The sequence below is a fragment of the Scyliorhinus torazame genome, chromosome 14, assembly GCF_047496885.1.
Source record: "Scyliorhinus torazame isolate Kashiwa2021f chromosome 14, sScyTor2.1, whole genome shotgun sequence".
NCBI lineage: Eukaryota > Metazoa > Chordata > Chondrichthyes > Carcharhiniformes > Scyliorhinidae > Scyliorhinus > Scyliorhinus torazame.
The window spans coordinates 48,598,497-48,619,417 of record NC_092720.1 but is presented as its reverse complement, the minus strand read 5'-3'; the positions used below and the strand labels follow the sequence as shown (position 1 = coordinate 48,619,417).

Below are 20,921 nucleotides of genomic sequence, written 5' to 3'. Positions count from 1 at the left end.
GTGAAGGCCCCATGGGACCGTGCTCCTCCCCCACTCCCCGACCGTCCCCAGCACCCTCTCCCCAGCGATTCGACAGGACCGTGTGATGGACTGGCCAGCTCGCATGCAGGGATCACCCAGGTGGAAGGTCCTACTGTGGCATGAGTCAGACATTGTCATACGATGTTGAGCACGGAGCTCATCGCAGAGCGGGCTGTCATCATCCTCCATCCCATGGACCAGACACTCTGTCACTGCCAACCCAGTGCCCCCAGGCCATAGCGTCGCAGGTATGTGTCATGAAGGGGGTGTGCAAGCGGGTGGTTTGGTGGTGTGGGAGATGAGGTGGTTTGGTAGTGTGGGCGGTGACGGGATTTGGTGGTGTGGGAGGTGAGGGCATGTGGGTCTGGGGCGGTGGTGTCCGTTTCACTGTCCAGCGACGCCCCTCCCCCCCATAGTCTGTGAAACGTGTCTCGATGAGGGCGTCCCATGCGAGCTGGCCCTGGCAATGGCGTTGTGCCACATCTCATGCCTGGCCAGTCCCCATGTCCTGCTCATTGTCCCCCTCCCCCTCATCCTGCCCGTCTGACGAGGCCTGCCCTTCCTTCTCATCCTCCTCCAGAACATCGCCACCATGATGCGGGCGACCCTCCTAGCCTCATACTGGAGGGCCCCTCCAGAGCGGTCCAGGCACCTGAAGCCCATCCTCAGGACCATGAAGCACCGCTCGACAACACCCCTGGTCGCTGTATGGGTATCATTGTAGCGGGTCTCCACGTCGGTCTTTGGCCTCCATATAGGCGTCATCAGCCATGACCGCAACGGGTAACCCCTGTCAGCCAGCCCAGCAGCTGGTGTGGGGGGGGGGGGGGGGGGGGGGGGGGGGAGGTACTTGAACATGTCGGGGATCACCGAGTGCGTCGAGATGAATGAGTCATGTACACTTTGCGGGTATCGGTGCAGACGTGTATAATGCGGGTCTGATGGTCACAGACCAGCTGAATGTTCATCGAATGGTAGCCCTTTAGGTTAGTGTACTGTGGCCTGTTGTCCGCCGGTGGCCGTAGGGCAACATGCAGCACATTGATCACCTCCTGGACCTGGGGCATCCTGGCAATGGCAGCGAAGCCCGCTGCCTGGGCATCCTGGTGGGTGCGGTCCACAGGGTACTATATGGAGCACTCCACCTGGGCATACAGGGCGGCAATGCACCTGTGCGCCGATGCCTGTGAGATCCCGGACAGGTCCCCACTCAGCGACTGGAAGGACCCCGTCGCGTAGAAGTTGAGGGCGACCGTCACCTTAACGGTCACCGGGAGCGGGTCTCCTCCCACATACCCCAGCGGTGCCATGTGTGCATTCATCTGGCCCACTGTCTCTCTGCTCATCCGCAGTCTCCATCTGCATACCCGGTACGAAAGGACCTCAAATGACATGCGGCGCCGGTACACACGGGGCAGCACAGTAGCATTGTGGATAGCACAATTGCTTCACAGCTCCAGGGTCCCAGGTTCGATTCCGGCTTGGGTCACTGTCTGTGCGCAGTCTGCACATCCTCCCCGTGTGTGCGTGGGTTTCCTCCGGGTGCTCCGGTTTCCTCCCACAGTCCAAAGATGTGCAGGTTAGGTGGATTGGCCATGATAAATTGCCCTTAGTGTCCAAAATTGCCCTTAGTGTTGGGTGGGGTTACTGGTTTATGGGGATCGGGTGGAGGTGTTGACCTTGGGTAGGGTGCTCTTTCCAAGAGCCGGTGAAGTCTCGATGGGTCGAATGGCCTCCTTCTGCACTGTAAATTCTATGTTAATCTGCACCTTCTTGGCATCTCCTCATCCTGATGGGTGGCCTGCCCTCCAGCCTGTGCAGCTGCCACCTGCCCCTCTGCAGTCCGGTTCTCTGCTGCAGCCTCCTCTTCCTCTCTGAGTGGCCGTGCTCATGCTGTCACAGGGCTTCATGCAGAGCTGCGGCCATCACCACGGTAGCCAGCATCGCTGGTTGGTGACCGAAAGACATTGTCTGCAGGGGGTGAAAGGCCAACATGTTAGCATTGCGCATACTCCCGTGCCCAACCAGGATTCATGGGCTACACAGTGGCCCCAGTTGGCACTGCGAGCCCACCCCATGGATGTCCCCACCCCACCCCTGCACCCCGGCTCTGTCGGGTGCCTCCGCTCCTGGCACCTGTCCCTGCTGACAGGGGCACCGTCCTCACTAGGGGTTGCCATCGGAGTGGCCCTCACTGGTCCCCCGGTGGTTGGCTGCTGGTTAGGTGGGGTGCTCGGGGGGGCAGTGGGGGGACGTACCCAGACGGCCGGTGTCACCGTGTAGAACCAGGGGCCGGGGCGGGTGGTCAGCGAGATGGCCTCTATAATGGCGGTCGGTGCCTGCGGGGTGGGGGGGTACTCCCCAGTTGCTCGTCCTGTCCTCGCCTCACTCTAACCCTCCCCCTCACCCTAACTCTCCCCCCCTCCCTCCCCCCCCGGCCCTGCTGGCAGGGACCCCCCCGCCGAAGCCAGCACAGCCGGTGTCCAAGTCAGTAGCCTGCAGCCACCATTCACTCCATGACATTTCCTACCTCCTCTCTCTCGCTCAGGAGCCAGGACGGCAGGTTCATGCTTTTTAAAACCACAAATGAACCATGCCGTCGGGAGCTCGGCCCATCCCAGGCGCTGAATCGCGGAGGCCCCGGAGCATATGGAGTCAGGCACGCTAATGATATGCTGACTGTAATTTCAGGCCGCGCGGTGATCGCCACGTTTACGCCATTTTTAGGGGGCCGGAGAATCCTGATTTGGAGTCACACCGGCGTCGACCACGATTTCAGCGTCGGAAGCTATTCTTCACCCAATCGCGTTTTGCGATTTCCGTGTCAGCGAGCGGAGAATCCAGCCCTCTATATTTACAGCGAAACATGTAGTAGCAACATACTTAAGAATACAATATGTGCTATTTAACGTGGAGGTCCAGGGTAGTCTCCGAATAAGTATCACAGCACTTTCAAATTTTAGAATCTCTCATGATTTGTATTCATGTTATTAAACTTATCTTGCTCAACCTATGCGCATTTTGCTGTAACTATTTGGAGTATTGCTTTACTTCACTGACAACTCTATTATCATTAACAGGAACATCACCTTTAACTTCAACATCAACTGAACCATCTACAACTGTAACCGCAGATTTAAGCACGTCAACGCCAACATCAACAAGTGAAGCAACAGGTAATTTCAGTGCTATCCAATTGTCAATGTTTAATCTCTAACTGATAATGGGCTGGTCAAGAGGGCTCGCATGTTCACGCATTTGAGGAGGTTGAAGGTGGATGAGGCAATGTTACAATAGACACACCTGAGGGTAGCGCATCAGACAAGACTGAGGAAGGGGTGCGTCGGGCCGGTATTTCACTTGGGGCTACACTCTAAAACTAGGGGGGTTGCAATCCTGATCAATAAGCAGGTGTCATTTGAGGTAGGGGATATAGTGACAGACTCAGGGAGTAGGTATATCATGGTGAGCGGGAAGCTGGAGGGGATGCCAGTAGTATTAGTGAATATCTACGCACCAAATTGGGACAACATGGAGTTTATGAGATGGGTGTTATGGAAGATCCTGGACCTGGACTCGCATAAGCTGATCATGGCGGGGGGGACGGACTTCAATACGGTCATTGATCCGAGGTTGGAGCGGTCGAGTTCAAGGACAGGGAGTGTGCCAGCCACGGCAAAAGTGTGTGTGGGGGGGGGGGGGGGGGGGGGGGTGGTAGACCCGTGGCGATTCAGTCGGCCAAGAGCGAAGGAGTTTTCTTTTTTTCCCCACGTGCACAAAGTGTACTCCCGGATTGACTTTTTCATTTTAAACAGCGCTTTACTGGTGGGGGTGGTGGATACCGAGTATTCGGCGATTGTTGTCTCGGATCATGCCCCACACTGGGTGAATCTACCGGTGAGCCAGGAGGGGGGTCAGTGCTCACAATGGAGATTGGATGTAGGACTGTTAGCGGATGAGGGGGTGTGCGGATGGGTGAGGGAGGCCATCCAGAATTATTTGGAGATAAATCATACGGGGGAAGTTTCGGCAGCAACGGTATGGGAAGTGCTGAAGGCAGTGATTAGTTGGGAGCTAATTTCGATATGGGCTCATAGGAAGAAGGTGGAGCGAGTAGAGATGGATAGGTTGGTGAGGGAAATACTCCAGGTGGACAGAAGGTATTCTGAACTCCGGAGGCGGTGTTGTTGAAGGAACGGCAGAAGCTGTAGATAGAGTTTGGTCTGGTATCCACAGGAAAGGCATTGGGGCAGTTGAGGAAGGCGAGAGCGGTGGTGTATGAGTATGGTGAGAAGGCCAGTAGGATGCTAGCACACCAGCGAACAAAGAGGGAGGCGGCCAGGGAGATAGGAAGAGTGAAGGACACGGTCTTGGACCCAGCTGGGATGAATGGGGTATTTAAGGAGTTTTACAGTCGGCTGTATTAGTCGGAACCGCCATCTGGGATGGAGGGAACGAGGCAGGTTTTGGAAGGGTTGGAGTTTCCAAAGGTGGAGGAAGGGTTAGTGGAGGGGTTGGGAACCCCGATCGGGATTATAGAAGTAGTAGAGGGATTGGAAGCCATGCAGTCGGGCAAGGCCCTGGGACCGGATGGCTACCCTGTAGAATTCTACAAGAAGTTCTCTGGGATGATGGTGCCGCTGCTGCTAAGGGCATTTAATGAGGGAAGGGAGCGAGGTGTCCTTCCCCCGACAATATCGCAGGCTTCGATATCATTGATCCTGAAGCGGGAGTAGGGCCCAGAGCAATGTGGGTCATACAGACCAATCTCCCTACTGAATGTTGATGCCAAATTGCTTGCCAAAATTTCCTGAGGTGACCGGGGAAGACCAGGCGGGGTTTGTTATAGGCAGACAGCTAACGGTCAACATTAGAAGGCTCCTAAATGTGATCATGATGCCCTCTGAAGGGAGGGAGGCGGAGGTCACTATGGATGCGGGAAAGGCCTTCGACTGGGTGGAATTGATTTATCTGTGGAGATTCTGGGACGGTTTGGGTTTGGGCAGGGCTTTATTGACTGGGTTCGGTTGCTATCCCAGGCACTGATGGCGAGTGTGCGGACGGATCGGCTGAGTTCGGCCGACTTTAAATTGCACCCAGCGACAAAGCAAGGATGTCCTCTCTCCCCACTGTTATTTGTCTTGGCCATAGAGCCATTGGCAATGGCGCTGAGAGCTTCAAAGGACTGGAAGGGGCTAGTCCAGGGGGGTGGAACACAGGGTCTCATTATATGCAGACGACCTACTCCTATACATTCCTGACCCGTTAGGGAAGATGGGCAAGATGATGCGGACCTTAGGGGAATTTGGCCAGTTCTCGTGGTACAAATTGAATATGGGTAAAAGTGAGGTTTTTGTGATCCAAGCGAGGGGGCAGGAGAGGAGACTGGGGGAGCTGCCGTTTAAAGTGGTGGGAGGGAGTTTCCATTACTTGGGAGTTCAAGTGGCACAGGGATGGGAGCAGCTACATAAATTAAATCTGGACCGATTAGTGGAACAAATGAAGGACGACTTATGGAGTTGGGACATGCTCCCGTTGTCACTGGCCGGGAGGGTACAAACCGTAAAAATGACGGTCCCCCCAAGGTTTCTGTTTGTTTTCCAGTGCCTCCCTATTTTCATACTAAATGCCTTTTTAAAGTGGGTGAATTGGGTGATCTCTGGTTTTGTGTGGGTGGGTAAAGAAATTGCTGTTGGAACGAAGCCGAGGGCAGAGGGTGAGCTGGCGCTGCCAAACATTAGGAATTACTACTGGCCGGCAAATGTAGCCATGATCAGGAAGTGGGTAGTTTGGGGGGGGTCGGTCAGCGTGGGAGTGAGTAGAGGCAGTATCATGTAAGGACACAAGTTTGAAGTTTGGGGGCATTGCTACTGGCTCCTCTGCTGTTCTTGCTGGCCCGATACTCCACAAGCCCGGTGGTACTGGCAGCCCCGACAGTCTGGGGGCAGTAGCGGAAGCATATGGGAGTGGAGGGAGCGTCGGTGTGGGCTCCAATTCGTGGTAATCACCGGTTTGTCCTGGGGAGGCTAGATGGGGGATTCGGGGGTGGCAGAGAGCAGGAATTGAGAGGCTGGGAGATCTATTTATTGATGGGAGCTTTCCAAGTTTTGAGGATTTGGAGGAGGAGTTTGAATTGCCGGGAGATAATGGGTTTCAATATCTGCCAGTAAGGGATGTTGTGCGAAGGCAGGTTGCGACCTTTCCGCTTCTATCGCCCTGGGGATACAGGACAAGGTCGTTTCTAAAATGGGGATAGGTGAGGGGAAGGTTTCGGATATCTATAAAGAACTCATGGGATGGGTGGAAACTCAAAAAGCGTAAATGGGAAGATGAGCTGGGATGGGAGGTAGAGGCGGGTCTGTGGGAGGATGCTCTGAGCAGAGTCAACATGTCCTCAACATGTGCCAGGCTCAACCTGGTACAATTCAAGGTGGTTCATCGGGCACATGTGACGGTGGCCCGGATGAGCAGGTTTTTGGGGATATAGGACAAGTGTTTGCGGGAGGACCAGCATACCACATCCATATGTTTTGGGCATGCCCGAAGCTTAATAATAATAATAATAATAATCACTTATTGTCACAAATAGGCTTCAATGAAGTTACTGTGAAAAGCCCCTAGAGCTGAGGGGCTATTGGCAGGGATTTGCGGATATCATGTCCACGATACTAAAACCAAGGGTGGCGCCGAGTCCAGAGCTGGCAATCTTCGCAGTGTCGGAGGATCCGGGACTCCAGGGGGCGAGAGAGGCTGATGTTTTGACGTTTGCCTCCTTGGTAGCCCGGAGACTTGTGTGGACGACTTGAAGTCCCCAAAATCAGAAGTTTGGGTTAGTGACATGGCTGGGTTTCTCAGACTTAAGAAAATTCAGTTCACCCTGAGAGGATCAACGTTAGGGTTCGTCTGGAGGTGGCAGTCAACTATTGACTTCCTTGGAGAAAACAAAATGCTCAGCAGTTTCAATAAAGTGGGGGGTGGGGAGGGGTGGTTGGGGGGTGCGTTCGGTGGTAGGGGGGAGTTGGGTTATTTTGAGTTTAGAGTAGGCGGGAACAATGGGAGTTGGAGGGATATGTTGCGCACTGAACTATGTATACATTTGGATTTGTATTGTTTATTGTTATAAAATCATAAATGCCTCAATAAAATGTTTTTTAAAAAGAAATCTCATTCACTTCCACTGTAAATTTGCCATTGCATAATCATTTTTAGGGAGCAATGCAGTCATCGAACTGCTTGAATTCAACTCAGTGATGTTGCTGTATATTCTTTACGGAGCGCGATTCAGCAGACAAAAGTTTAAGTCCACTTTTGTGTGCATCAGGTAGGTATTTTCCCGGCGGCTGCAGTTCCGAGAAGCAGTCCACTATCAACGGAATGTTGCCGTTTGCTTTGGCCTCTGGGAGTTTCTCCCCACCAGGGCCACACTCAGAGAGATTTCCTACTGGTGAACAGATCGCAGATTTGGGCCAATGTGCGCAGCAGCCCCAATCACGTTCCCCCCTCCCTTTTTATCAGCCTCCAAGTTTTCGACTCCTCCTCTTCAGCCTCCAAACTTCTCTAGGACGCCGGGAACTCTCCCTCACCCCCCCTCACCAATTGGCAAAGCCCCTCCAGGCCCGAACCCTGACAGGTACAACCTAGTATCCAGGATCCCTGGCACTTCCAGCATTGCACCTTGCAGTGCCATCCAGGCACCCTGGCAGTGTCACAGTGGCTATACCAGGTTCCCAGGTTGCACTTGCCAGGATACCAGGCTGGTAGTGCCGAGGTGCCCAGGTTCCAGGATACCACCCTGTGTCGGTGAACACTCAGGGTCTCTAATGCCTTGTGAGATGTACCCAAGGTGCCGTTATGCGTGTTCCACGTTTGTGTAGACCAGACCTAAATGATGCACTGGCGAGGTCTCGCGGGCGTACTTTTGTTCTTGGCGCCGGGTGAGTCTGACGTCCGGTTATTTGAATGACCCATTTAAATGGTTCATTTAAATGTGCATTTATGGATCTTGCACAGCCCAATTTGGGGCTTTCACGGGATTCACCCAGCAAACCCGGATTCGTGCCGGATGCAAGGTGATCGCTGAACGGCTGCACAATTTATCATATTTCTGTTTTTCGCTGTTAATTAATATTTCTATGATTAGAATATACGACATCTGGTATCTCAAAAGGACGCACTTCAACAGAAACAGTCACAGCTGTGTTCACTTCCCCAACAACCATAACAGAAATGTCCACAGGTATGATCTATTGTAATGTAGCAATCCAATATTATTGACAGGATAAATTACAAATGTTGGTGATAGCTTTTGCAGAAAAGAAATGCAACTAATGATATTGTCTGATATATTGTAAACTCAATAAATAAAACTGAGCAGTCAAGTCTGGACTACCTGTAGCCTTAAACTCTATATTAACAGCGAAACATCTTGCAACAACATATTTAAGAATACAATATGTATTCATTAACTTGGAGGTCCAGGAGAGTCTCCAAATAAGTATCACAGCACTTTCATATCCTAGAGTCTCCCATTGTTTGTATTCATGTTTTTGAACTTATCTTGCTTGACCTATGCGCTGTAATTTGCTGTAATTAATTAAAGTATGACTTTACTTCACTAACAGCTCTATTATCATTAACAGGAACATCACTTTTGACTTCAACATCAACTGAACCATCTACAATGGTAACCACAGTTTTAAACACTTCAACATCTTCAGCAACAAATGAAACAACAGGTATTTTCAGTGCTATCCAATTGTCAATGTTTAACCTCCAACTGATAACTCATATTATTATGGGCCAGGGTTTAGAGAACACCAAAGTATATCATGAAGTTCACCTGACCCACAACTTTAAATTGATTTTGGTTATGGGGAGCACAAGGGCCCACTTTACAGGTGTGATGCAACAGAGAGCTAGAGTATGTTTAAAACAAAACAATGTTTATTCTATGAATTCAGTGAACACTTTATAAACGTACAGTAAACAGTGTATCAACTCCCAATATGACAATTCCCACAGATGCAATCCTCTATAGGTAACTGTTATGGGCCAGGGTTTAGAGAATCCCAAAGTGTATCATGGAGTTCACCTGACCCACAACTTTTAATAGATTGTGGATATTGGGAGCACAAGGCTCTACTTTGCAGGTGTGATGCAAGAGAGTTCTAAAGTACTTTTAAGACAAAACCATGTTTATTTATGAATCCAGTTAACACTTTATAAACCCACAGTAAACATCTTAACAACAGCTTATCAACACCAATAATCCCCACAGATACGATATTCTATTAGTAACCCTTCGTAACTTTCCTGACAGCATCCATATGCTAAACCCTTTTCAATGAAAGACAGCAGGTTTACATTCTCTACAGAAGCAGGTATTACTTTGAAATCCTCAAATGAGTTGAAAACAGTCTGCAACTTGTAGAGAGAGATCATTATACAGCTGCTTGCTTTGCCTGCAGCTATCCAGCTCTCAAAATAAAACTAAAACACACTGTAGTTGCCTGCTCAAAAACGAAAGTGAAAGACAGACAGCCCAGCTCCACCCACACTCTGACATCACTGCAGCTATTTGATGAACACCCACTTCTTAAAGGTACATCCACTACAGTTATTTGATAAACACCTATTTCTTAAAGGGACTCTCACATGACACCTCCCCCAAGAAAAAAAAAACCCATCAGCTTCAAGATGGTTTCAATTTTCACTTTCCTTTAAGAAATATTGACAGCGAATATATGTTTTTTTTTAACAAAACACGCAAACATTTATAATAACAGTCCATTTTAGTTCTTCTTCCTCCAACTATAATCCTTCTTGATTGACAGTCTCTTTGGACAAGACGGTCTCTGCATGATCCATCCATTTCTCTATGCCTCGGCATTTCTCTTTAAAGTCAGATACTTTAGTTCAATCTGCTCACAAAGTCCCTTGTAATTCTCCAACACAGGAGCATTGGTTAACACAGCTTTCAGGCAGTCATATGCCTACTGAAGCTCCGCTGTCCACTGAAATTTTCGACGTTTCTTCAGCAAGTCCATCAGTGTAGCAACCACTCTGCTAAAAGTTGGCACAAATTCTCGATAAAATCCACTCATGCCAAGAAACCGCATTATTTCCCTTTGTGTCGAGGGTATTGGAAACTACCCAATAACATTTGTTTTCACAACCCGTGGGACCATTCGACCCTATCCGATTGTATGGCCTAGGAAAGTGACTTGGCCTTTTCCAAATTCACGTTTGGCTAGGTTTACCACCAAACCCGCCTCCTGAAGTCGATTGAATAACTCCATAAGATGCTTTAAATGTTCTTTCCACGACTGCCTAAAAATTACCAGATCATCGATGTATACCGCACAATGGCTAATCCTGAAATGGCTTTGTTAGTTAACCGTTGAAAAGTGGCTGGGGCGTTTTTCATGCCAAAATAACTTTGAATTGGTATGTACCATTTGGAGTCACAAAAGCCGAAATCTCCTTCGCCCTTTTGGATAAAGGTTCCTGCCAGTAACCTTTAAGTAAATTGAGTTTGGAAATAAAGGCTAATTGTCCCACTTTCTCAATGCAATCCTCCAAATATGGGATAGTATAAGAGTCCGTTCTTATAACTGCATTAACCTTTCTATAGTCCACACACAACCATTGGGTACCGTTCGGTATTGGTACCGTCACTATGGGTGAGCTCCATTGGCTGCAACCCACTTCAATTATGCCTCTTTTAAGCATACTTTCAATTTCCTTGTTAACCTGTGTCAATTTTAAAGGGTTAAGTCCACATGGATATTGGTCAATTGGAACAGCACTTCCCACATCTACATCAGGTATAGCCATTTTAGTACTTCACAATTTATCTCCACAAACTTGCCCGTGTGATATCAATAACTCTTTCAGGTCAGTTTGTTTTTCCTCTGGAAGGTAACTCAACAATTGATCCCAATTTTTAAGAACATCCTCATTTTCCAATTTAATTTGAGGTATGTCATATAGATTTGAGTTAGAATCATTAAAACCTCCTCCTTTTTCTCTCCTTCCCTTTCAAAGTATCTTTTAAGCATATTCACATGACACACTCGGTGAGTTTTCCTTCTATCTGGCGTTCTTACCACATAATACACCTCGCTTAATTTCCTTTCTGATGAGGTCCACAAAACCTAGCTTTTAAAGGTTCACCTACCACTGGTAACAATACTAAAATTTTAGTTCCACTTTAGTACAAACTTTTGCTTTCTTGTCCGCTACCCATTTCATCACAGTTTGTGCAATATTTAAATGCTGTGTAGCCAATTCCCCTGCTCTATTTAATCGTTCGCTAAAATTTGACACGTAATCCAATAATGTAAATTCCAACTGCTCATTCACCAATTTTTCCTTAATCAATTTAAGTGGGCCTTTGAAATTAGTTCAAAAGGACTGAATTTGGCCGACTCATTAGGTGCATCACTCATGGCAAACAGTACGATTGGAATTCCTTTATCGCAATCCTCTGGATAATCGTGACAATAAACCTGTGACTTTGCAACCTTGTTACTACACAATCTGAAAGAATCCCAAGATATTCGTCCTTCAACACTTCAGTTGTCTGATTTTCCACTGGCTTCTCAACCACAGTAGGCATCACTCCCACCTGCGATCCAGCTACATCATTCCCCAAGATAAACTGTATTCCTGGACAAGATAGTTTCCCTATTACTCCTACTACCACTTCACTACTCTTCACTGGACTTTCCAACCTTACCTTATATAATGGAACACTACTCTTCTCACCCTGAATTCTACATATTACCACTTTTTCTGGCAATATTCTTCCCAAAGTACATAACTCATCATCTCTTACCATTAAAGATTGACTAGCTCCCGTGTCTCTTACAATTGTGACTTCTTTACCTGCTCCTTCTGGTACACATGAGTAAACTTTACCCACACAAGTAAATTCTTTAAAGAGATCTGGCACCTTCTTATCAATCACCTCTTGATCAGGCTGAACAACCTTTTGCAGCTCCTTTCCTTCACTTGCGCTTTCCTTTACCACTTTAACAAACCCCACTGTCTTATCCTGTTTTACCACATCAGCATTCCCAGTGCTTTTCTTCAACCACCAACACTGTGACTTTACATGGCCCAGTTTATTACAGTGAAAACATTTGAAACTTTCCATTTCTCTTCCACCCTCCTGGATTTCTTTTTTAATCTGAGGTACACTCTCCTTATCTCCCAACAGATCTCCTTTACCTCTACCACTTGAGTATTTCTCTTTTCCCCTGTTTCTATCCCTTACAGGCTGAAATTGATGTTGGAAACCAAGCCCTGATTTATGAACTAATTCATAATCATCTGCCATAACCTCACAGTTTTAACCCTCTGCTCTTCCACATGAGTTCTCACTTCATAAGGAATTGAATTTTTAAACTCCTCCAAAAGTAAAATTTCTCTGAGAGCTTCATACGTTTGGTCTATTTTCAAAGCCCTTATCCACCTATCAAAATTACTCTGTTTGATTCTTTCAAACGCCATGTATGTTTGACCAAATTCTTTCCTTAAATTTCTAAACCTTTGTCTGTAGGCTTCAGGCATGCGTTCATATGCACCTAAGATGGATTTTTTCACCTTTCATACGTCCCAGATACCTCCTCTGGTAGTGATGCAAACACTTCAGTCGCCCTACCTACCAGCTTTGTTTGAATCAGTAACACCCACATGTCCGGTGGCCATTTCCTTTGTTTAGCCACCTTCTCAAATGGAATGAAAAAGGCTTCTACCTCCTTCTCATCAAATCTTGGCAATGCTTGGATATATTTAAATAGATCTCCACCAAGCCTTCGACTATGACGCTCTTTTTCTTTATCCTCATCACTATCCTCCAACTGTACGTGTCCCTTTACATCCGCCAATTTTAACTGACTGACATGTTTCATGGCCATTTTCTGAAGTTCAAACTCCCTTTCTTTTTCCCTCTCCTCTCTCTTTTTCTTTTTCCGTGATCTGTATCTCCCTTTCTCTCTCTTTTTCTCTTTGTTCTGCTGTGGCTATTCTTTCTTTGTTTCTTTCTTCTCTCTCCTTTTCTTTGCCCCTCATTGCGTATTCAAGCTGCTTTAATTCCTTCTCATGTTCCAGTTGTTTAATCTGGAACTGAGGTTTTGCTAGTTCTTATGAGTCAGACTGAATGTCAGGCAATTTTAAATGCTCAGCTAATGCCGTAAGTACCTCTTCTTTTCGCATGCTGTCAGGTAACATTAACTGCAATGTTTTTGCCTTTTTTCAGTCTCTGTTCATAAGGTACTGCATGTGACCTTATCCACCCCCAAAAACATCCTAGCCTCTGAAAAACCCATTGTCCACAACACACTCCCTACTTAAACTGAAATACCACACCTGAAAAGCAATCACAAATATGCTCACCCCTCACTGGCCTTAAGTTCACTAAGCCAATCCAATCATGAAAAATAGACTTTTATACCCTAGAGCCTCCAATTTTGTTATGGGCCAGGGTTTAGAGAATCCCAAAGTGTATCATGGAGTTCACCTGACCCACAACTTTTAATAGAACTCACCCACACTCTGACATCACTGCAGCTATTTGATAACCCCCATTTCTTAAAGGTACATCCACTACAACTATTTGATAAACATCCATTTCTGAAAGATACTCTCACATGACATAACCCTCAATAACTTTCCTAAAAACATCCATAAGTCAAAAAGACCCTTTTAAACAAAGACAAAGAAATCTCTACAGAAAGCAGGTATCACTTTTAAAGTAGCAAGTGATCTGCACATCTTTTTTAACATACAGAGAGAGACTCCAACATCCTTGTAGTCTAAATACAGCTTTCAACTGAAAACAAAACTGAGACACACTGCAGCTGTCAGCTCGAAATGAAAATAAAAGACAGAATTACATTCCAGCTCCACCCACACAATGCAGCTATTTAATAAACACCCATTTCTTAACGATACACTCCTATGACAAACTGTTAAACAAGCAGCGAAACAGTCTCACCTTGAATATCATAATCTATATTTGTGAAATCGTAAAGGCCTTCGTATTTTCATGATTTCCAGCCTGTGAATAGCTTTACATTTCCATTGCTAAAATACTAGTTAAGACATCAACAGTCAGGACATCTCCAGAACCATCAACAAATTTGAATTCATGGACACATTTAAAATTTTTAAATCTCATTCTGCTATCGCACAATTGAAGTGAAGTGAATAAAACACAGGATTGTTTGTGCTTCTTGTCACAATGCATACAGTTACATCTTCATTCAAGAATTGATGTCAAAACAAAACCAGTAAACAGATTCACATAGTGACAGTCCCATCTTTCCTAATAATGGATATGTCTAGTTGCATAACCAATAAAAGTTTGATTCGTATCAGTTAAAATTGACCCTCCTTCAATGGGATCATACAAAAATCTGATTCACTTACTCAGAAAATTATGTCATTGTATAATCATTTTTAGTGAGCAATGCAGTCATCGAACCGCTTGAATTCAAAGCGGTGATGTTGCTTTATATTTTGTGGGGAGCACTATTCAGCGGACAAATGTTTAAATCAACTTTTGGGTGCATTGGTAGGTTGTTTCTCATTGGCTGCAGTGTCAAGAAGCACTCCGCTATAAATGGAATGTTGCCGTTTGCTTTGGCCTTTGGGAGTTTCTCCCCACCAAGGCCATACACAGAGAGATTTCCTACTGGTGAGCAGATCGCAGATTTGGTCCAATGTGCACAGCAGACTCAATCACTTCCCCCCCACCCCTTTTATCAGCCTCCAAGGTTTCTACACCTCTTTACCCTCCAAACTTCTCTGGGTCGCCGGGAGCTCACGCTCATCCCCCCATACCAATTGGCAAAGCATCTCCAGGCCCGACCCCTGACAAATACAACCAGCTATCCAGGATCCCTGGCACTTCCAGCAAGGCCATCCAGGCACCCTGGCTGTGTCATAGTGGCTACACCAGGCACTTGCCAGGATACCAGGCTGGTGGTGCCGAGGTGCCCAAGTTCCAGGATACCACCCTGAACATTCAGGGTCTCTAATTCCTTGTGAGATGTACCCAAGATGACATTATGAGTGGTCCACGTTTGTGTAGACCAGATCTAAATGGCGCACTGTCGAGGTTTCTGGGCGCCAGGTGAGTCTGGCGTCAGGTATTTGAATGACTCATTTAAATGGCTCATTCAAATGTGCATTTCTGGATCTTGCCTAGCCCGATTTGGGACTCTCCTGGGATTCACCGAGCAAGTTCGGATTTGTGCCGGACGCAAGATGATCGCTGAATGGCGCCCACAATTTATCATGATTCGGTTTTCGCTGTTAATTAACATTTCTATGATTAGAATACACGACACCTTCTGGAACCTCAAAAAGAAGCACTTCAGCAGAAGCAGTCACAACTGTGTTCACTTCCCCAGCAACTATAACAGAAATGTCCACAGGTATGATCTATTGTAATGTCGCAATCCAATATTACTGACAGGATAAATTACAAATGTTGGTGATACATTTTGCACATAAGAAATGCAACCAATGATATTGACTGATATATTGTAAACTCAATACATAAAACTAAGCAGATATGTTTGGACTACCTGTGGCAGTGAAACATCTTGTAACAGCATATTTACGGATACAAAATATACACCTTAACTTGGAGGTCCAGGGTAGTCTCCGAATAAGTATCACAGTTGTGGAGTTATAAAGGCCTTCGTATTTTCAGGATTTCCTGCCTTTGAATAGCCTTATATTTTCATTGCTAGAATATCAGTTCAGCCACCAAAATCAGGAAATCTCTAGAACCATCAACAAGTTTGAATTCATGGACACATTTCAAATTTTTAAATCTCATTCTGCTATCTCACAAATGAACTGAAGCGAAGAAATCACAGGATTGTTTGTGCTTCTTGTCACAATGCCTTCAATTACCTCTTCATTCAAGAACTGATGTCAAAATAAAATCAATAAATAAACATACTCACGCAGTGACATTCCTTTCTTTCCTAATAATGAATCTGTCTAGTCGCATAACCATTACAAGCTTGATTCATGGATCCATTATAATTGATGCTCCTTTAATTTCATCATACAAAAATCTCATTCATTTCCGCTGATCATGCCATTGCATAATCATTTTTAATGAGCAATGCTGTCATCGAACTGCTTGAATTCAACTCGATGACGTTGCTGTATATTCTTTACGGACAACGATTCAGGGGACAAATGTTTAAATCAAATTTTGGGTGCATTGGGTAGGATGTTTCTCGGTGGATGCAGTGCCGAGAAGCACTCCGCTATCAATGGAATGTTGCCCTTTGCTTTGGCCTCTGGGAGTATCTCCTCACCAAGGCCACACTCAGAGAGATTTCCTACTGGTGAGCAGATTGCAGATTTCGGTCAATGTACATAGTAGCCCCTATCACTTCCCCCACCACTTTTATCAGCCTCCAAGGTTTCGACACCTCCTCCGCACCCTCCAAACTTCTCTAGGACGCTGGGAACTCTCCCTCACACCCCGTCAACAATTAGCAAATACCTCCAGGACCGATCACTGACCGATACAACCTCGTTTCCAGGATCCCTGCCAGCATGGCATCTTGCAGTGCAATCCAGGCACCTTGGTTGTGTCATAGTGGCTACACCAGGCACATGGCAGGATACCAGGCTGGTGGTGCTGAGGTGTCCAGGTTCTAGGATACCATCCGGTATCCCTGAACCCTCAGGGTCTCAAATGCCTTGTGAGATGTACCCAAGGGGCCATTACGCGTGGTCCACATTTGTGTAGACCAGGTCTAAATGGCACACTGGCGATGTCTCGCGGGCGCGACCTTTTGTTCCTGGGCGGCGGGTGAGTCTGGCATCCGGATATTTGAATGACACATGAAAATGGCTCAATTAAATGTACATTTCTGGATCTTGCCCAGCGCGATTTGGTGATTTGGTGATTTCCTGGGATTCACCCAGCACACCGGAATTCGGGCCGGATGCAAGGTGATAGCTGAATCGCACCAAAAATAATCATGTTTCTGTTTTTTGCTGTTAATTAACTTTTCTATGATTAGAATACACGACATCTTCTGGAACCACAAATGGAAGAACTTCAACAGAAACAGTCACAACTGTGTTCACTTCTCCAGGTATGATCTATTGTAATGTAGCAATCCATATTACTGAAAGGATAAAGTACAAATGTTGGGGATACCTTTTGCATATGCAACCAATGATATTGACTGATAGATTGTAAACTGAAAAAAATAACTGAGCAGAAAAGTTTGGACTACATGTAGTCAAAAACTCTATATTAACAGTGAAACATCTTTCACAACGTATTTAAGAACACAATATGTACTCCTTAACTTGGAGGTCCAGGGTAGTCTCCGAATAAGTATCACAGCACTAATAAATGTTAGAATCGCCCATGATTTGTATTCATGTTATTGAACTTAACTTGCACAACCTATGCGCATTTTGCTGTAATTATTTGGAGTATTGTTCAACTTCACTGACACTCTGTTCTGATTAACAGGAACATCACCCTTGACTTCAATATCAACTGAACCATCTACAATGGTAACCACAGGTTTATACACTTCACCTTCAACATTAACAAGTGAAACAACAGGTATTTTCAGTGCTATCCAATTGTCAATGTTTAACCTCTAACTGATAACTCATATGTTAAACAAGCAGCGAACCAGTCTCACCTTGAATATCACAATCAATATTTGTAGAATTGTAAAGGACTTTGTAGTTTCAAGATTTCCTGCATGCGAATAGCCTTACATTTCCGTTGCTACAATATCAGTTCAGCCAGCAAAACACAGGACATCTCCAAAACCATCAACAAGTTTGAATTCATGGACACATTTCAAATTTTTAAAACTCATTTTGCTATCTCACAAATGAACTGAAGTGAATCAAACACAGAGACGTTTGTACTTCTTGTCACAATGCCTCAAATTACTTCTTCATTCAAGAACTGATGTCAAAATAAAATCAATATACAGACTCACGCAGTGACATTCCTATCTTTCCGAAGAATGAATCTGTCTAGTCGCATAACCATTAAAAGCTTGATTCATGTATCCGTTATAATTGAAGCTCCTTTAATTTCATCATACAAAAATCTCATTCACTTACGCTGATCATGCCATTGCATAATCATTTTTAATGAGCAATGCTGTCATCGAACTGCTTGAATTCAACTCGATGACGTTGCTGTATATTCTTTACGGACAACGATTAAGGGGACAAATGTTTAAATCAAATTTTGGGTGCATTGGGTAGGATGTTTGTCGGTGGATGCAGTGCCGAGAAGCACTCCGCTATCAATGGAATGTTGCCCTTTGCTTTGGCCTCTGGGAATTTCTCCTCACCAAGGCTACACTCAGACAGATTTCTTACTGGTGAGCAGATTGCAGATTTCGGTCAGCGTGCACAGCAGTCCCTCTCACTTCCCGCCACCACTTTTATCAGCCTCCAAGGTTTCGACACCTCCTCCTCACCCTCCAAACTTCTCTAGGACGCTGGGAACTCTCCCTCACCCCCCTCACCAATTGGCAAAGCCCTCCAGGCCCGACCCCTGACAGATACAACCTGGCATCCAGGAGCTCAGGCAATTCCAGAATGGCACCCTGCAGTGCCACCCAGGCACCCTGACAGTGTCATAGTGCCTAATCCAGTTACCCAGGTTGCATTTGCCAGGATACTAGGCTGGCAATGCCAAGGTGCCCACGTTCCAGGATACCACCCTGTGACCCTGAACACTCAGGGTCTCTAACGCCTTGTGAGATGTACCTAAGGTGCCTTTATGTGTGGCCCTTGTTTGTGTCGACCAGATCTAAACGGCGCACTGGTGAGGCCTCACAGGCACGCATTTGTTCCTGGGCGCCGGGTGAGTCTGGCCAAAAATTGTCATGTTTCTGTTTTTTGCTGTTAATTAACTTTTCTATGATTAGAATACACGACATCTTCTGGAACCACAAATGGAAGATCTTCAACAGAAACAGTCACAACTGTGTTCACTTCCCCAGGTATGATCTATTGTAATGTAGCAATCCATATTACTGAAAGGATAAAGTACAAATGTTGGGGATACCTTTTGCATATGCAACCAATGATATTGACTGACATATTGTAAACTCAAAAATTTAAACTGAGCAGAAAAGTTTGGACTACATGTAGTCAAAAACTCTATATTAACAGTGAAACATCTTATAACAACGTATTTAAGAATACAATATGTACTCCTTAACTTGGAGGTCCAGGGTAGTCTCCGAATAAGTATCACAGCACTAATAAATGTTAGAATCGCCCATGATTTGTATTCATGTTATTGAACTTAACTTGCACAACCTATGCGCATTTTGCTGTAATTATTTGGAGTATTGTTCAACTTCACTGACACTCTGTTATGATTAACAGGAACATCACCCTTGACTTCAATATCAACTGAACCATCTACAATGGTAACCACAGGTTTATACACTTCACCTTCAACATCAACAAGTGAAACAACAGGTATTTTCAGTGCTATCCAATTGTCAATGTTTAACCTCTAACTGATAACTCATATGTTAAACAAGCAGCGAACCAGTCTCACCTTGAATATCACAATCAATATTTGTGGAATTGTAAAGGCCTTCATATTTTCAAGATTTCCTGCATGCGAATAGCCTAACATTTCCGTTGCTTCAATATCAGTTCAGCCAGCAAAACACAGGACATCTCCAAAACCATCAACAAGTTTGAATTCATGGACACATTTCAAATTTTTAAAACTAATTTTGCTATCTCACAAATGAACTGAAGTGAATCAAACACAGAGATGTTTGTACTTCTTGTCACAACGCCTCAAATTACTTCTTCATTCAAGAACTGATGTCAAAATAAAATCAATAAATAAACATAATCACGCAGTGACATTCCTATCTTTCCTAATAATGAATCTGTCTAGTCGCATAACCATTAAAAGCTTGATTCATGTATCCGTTATAATTGATGCTCCTTTAATTTCATCATACAAAAATCTCATTCACTTCCGCTGATCATGCCATTGCACAATCATTTTTAATGAGCAATGCTGTCATCGAACTGCTTGAATTCAACTCGATGACGTTGCTGTATATTCTTTACGGACAACGATTCAGGGGACAAATGTTTAAATCAAATTTTGGGTGCATTGGGTAGGATGTTTCTCGGTGGATGCAGTGCCGAGAAGCACTCCGCTATCAATGGAATGTTGCCCTTTGCTTTGGCCTCTGGGAATTTCTCCTCACCAAGGCTACACTCAGACAGATTTCTTGCTGGTGAGCAGATTGCAGGTTTTGGTCAGCGTGCGCAGCAGTCCCTCTCACTTCCCGCCACCATTTTTATCAGCCTCCAAGGTTTCGACACCTCCTCCACACCCTCCAAACTTCTCTAGGACGCTGGGAACTCTCCCTCACCCCCCTCACCAATTGGCAAAGTCCCTCCAGGCCCGACCCCTGACAGATACAACCTGCCATCCAGGAGCTCTGGCAATTCCAGAATGGCACCCTGCAGCGCCATCCAGGCACCCTGGCAGTGTCATAGTGCCTAATCCAGTTACCCAGGTTGCATTTGCCAGGATACTAGGCTTGCAATGCCAAGATGCCCACTTTCCAGGATACCACCCTGTGACCCTGAACACTCAGGGTCTCTAACGCCTTGTGAGATGTACCTAAGGTGCCTTTATGCGTGGACCTTGTTTGTGTCGACCAGATCTAAACGGCGCACTGGTGAGGTCTCACAGGCACGCTTTTGTTCCTGGGCGCCGGGTGAGTCTGGCATCCGTGTATTTGAATGACTCATTTAAATGGCTCAATTACATGTGAATTTCTGGATCTTGCCCAGCGCGATTTGGTGATCTCTTGTAA

General features: G+C 45.7%; 1 protein-coding gene across 1 annotated transcript in view; it reads left to right on the top strand.

Moving 5' to 3' along the window:
• Positions 1-20,921, top strand: part of LOC140389026 (uncharacterized) — a 63,140-nt gene that overhangs the window by 41,515 nt on the left and 704 nt on the right. The window contains exons 12-19 of the mRNA XM_072473192.1: positions 3,102-3,197; positions 8,162-8,257; positions 8,661-8,756; positions 15,369-15,467; positions 17,088-17,162; positions 17,552-17,647; positions 18,984-19,058; positions 19,450-19,545. Of these exons, the coding sequence (XP_072329293.1) occupies positions 3,102-3,197; positions 8,162-8,257; positions 8,661-8,756; positions 15,369-15,467; positions 17,088-17,162; positions 17,552-17,647; positions 18,984-19,058; positions 19,450-19,545 (729 nt within the window). The remainder of the gene's footprint in view (positions 1-3,101; positions 3,198-8,161; positions 8,258-8,660; positions 8,757-15,368; positions 15,468-17,087; positions 17,163-17,551; positions 17,648-18,983; positions 19,059-19,449; positions 19,546-20,921) is intronic.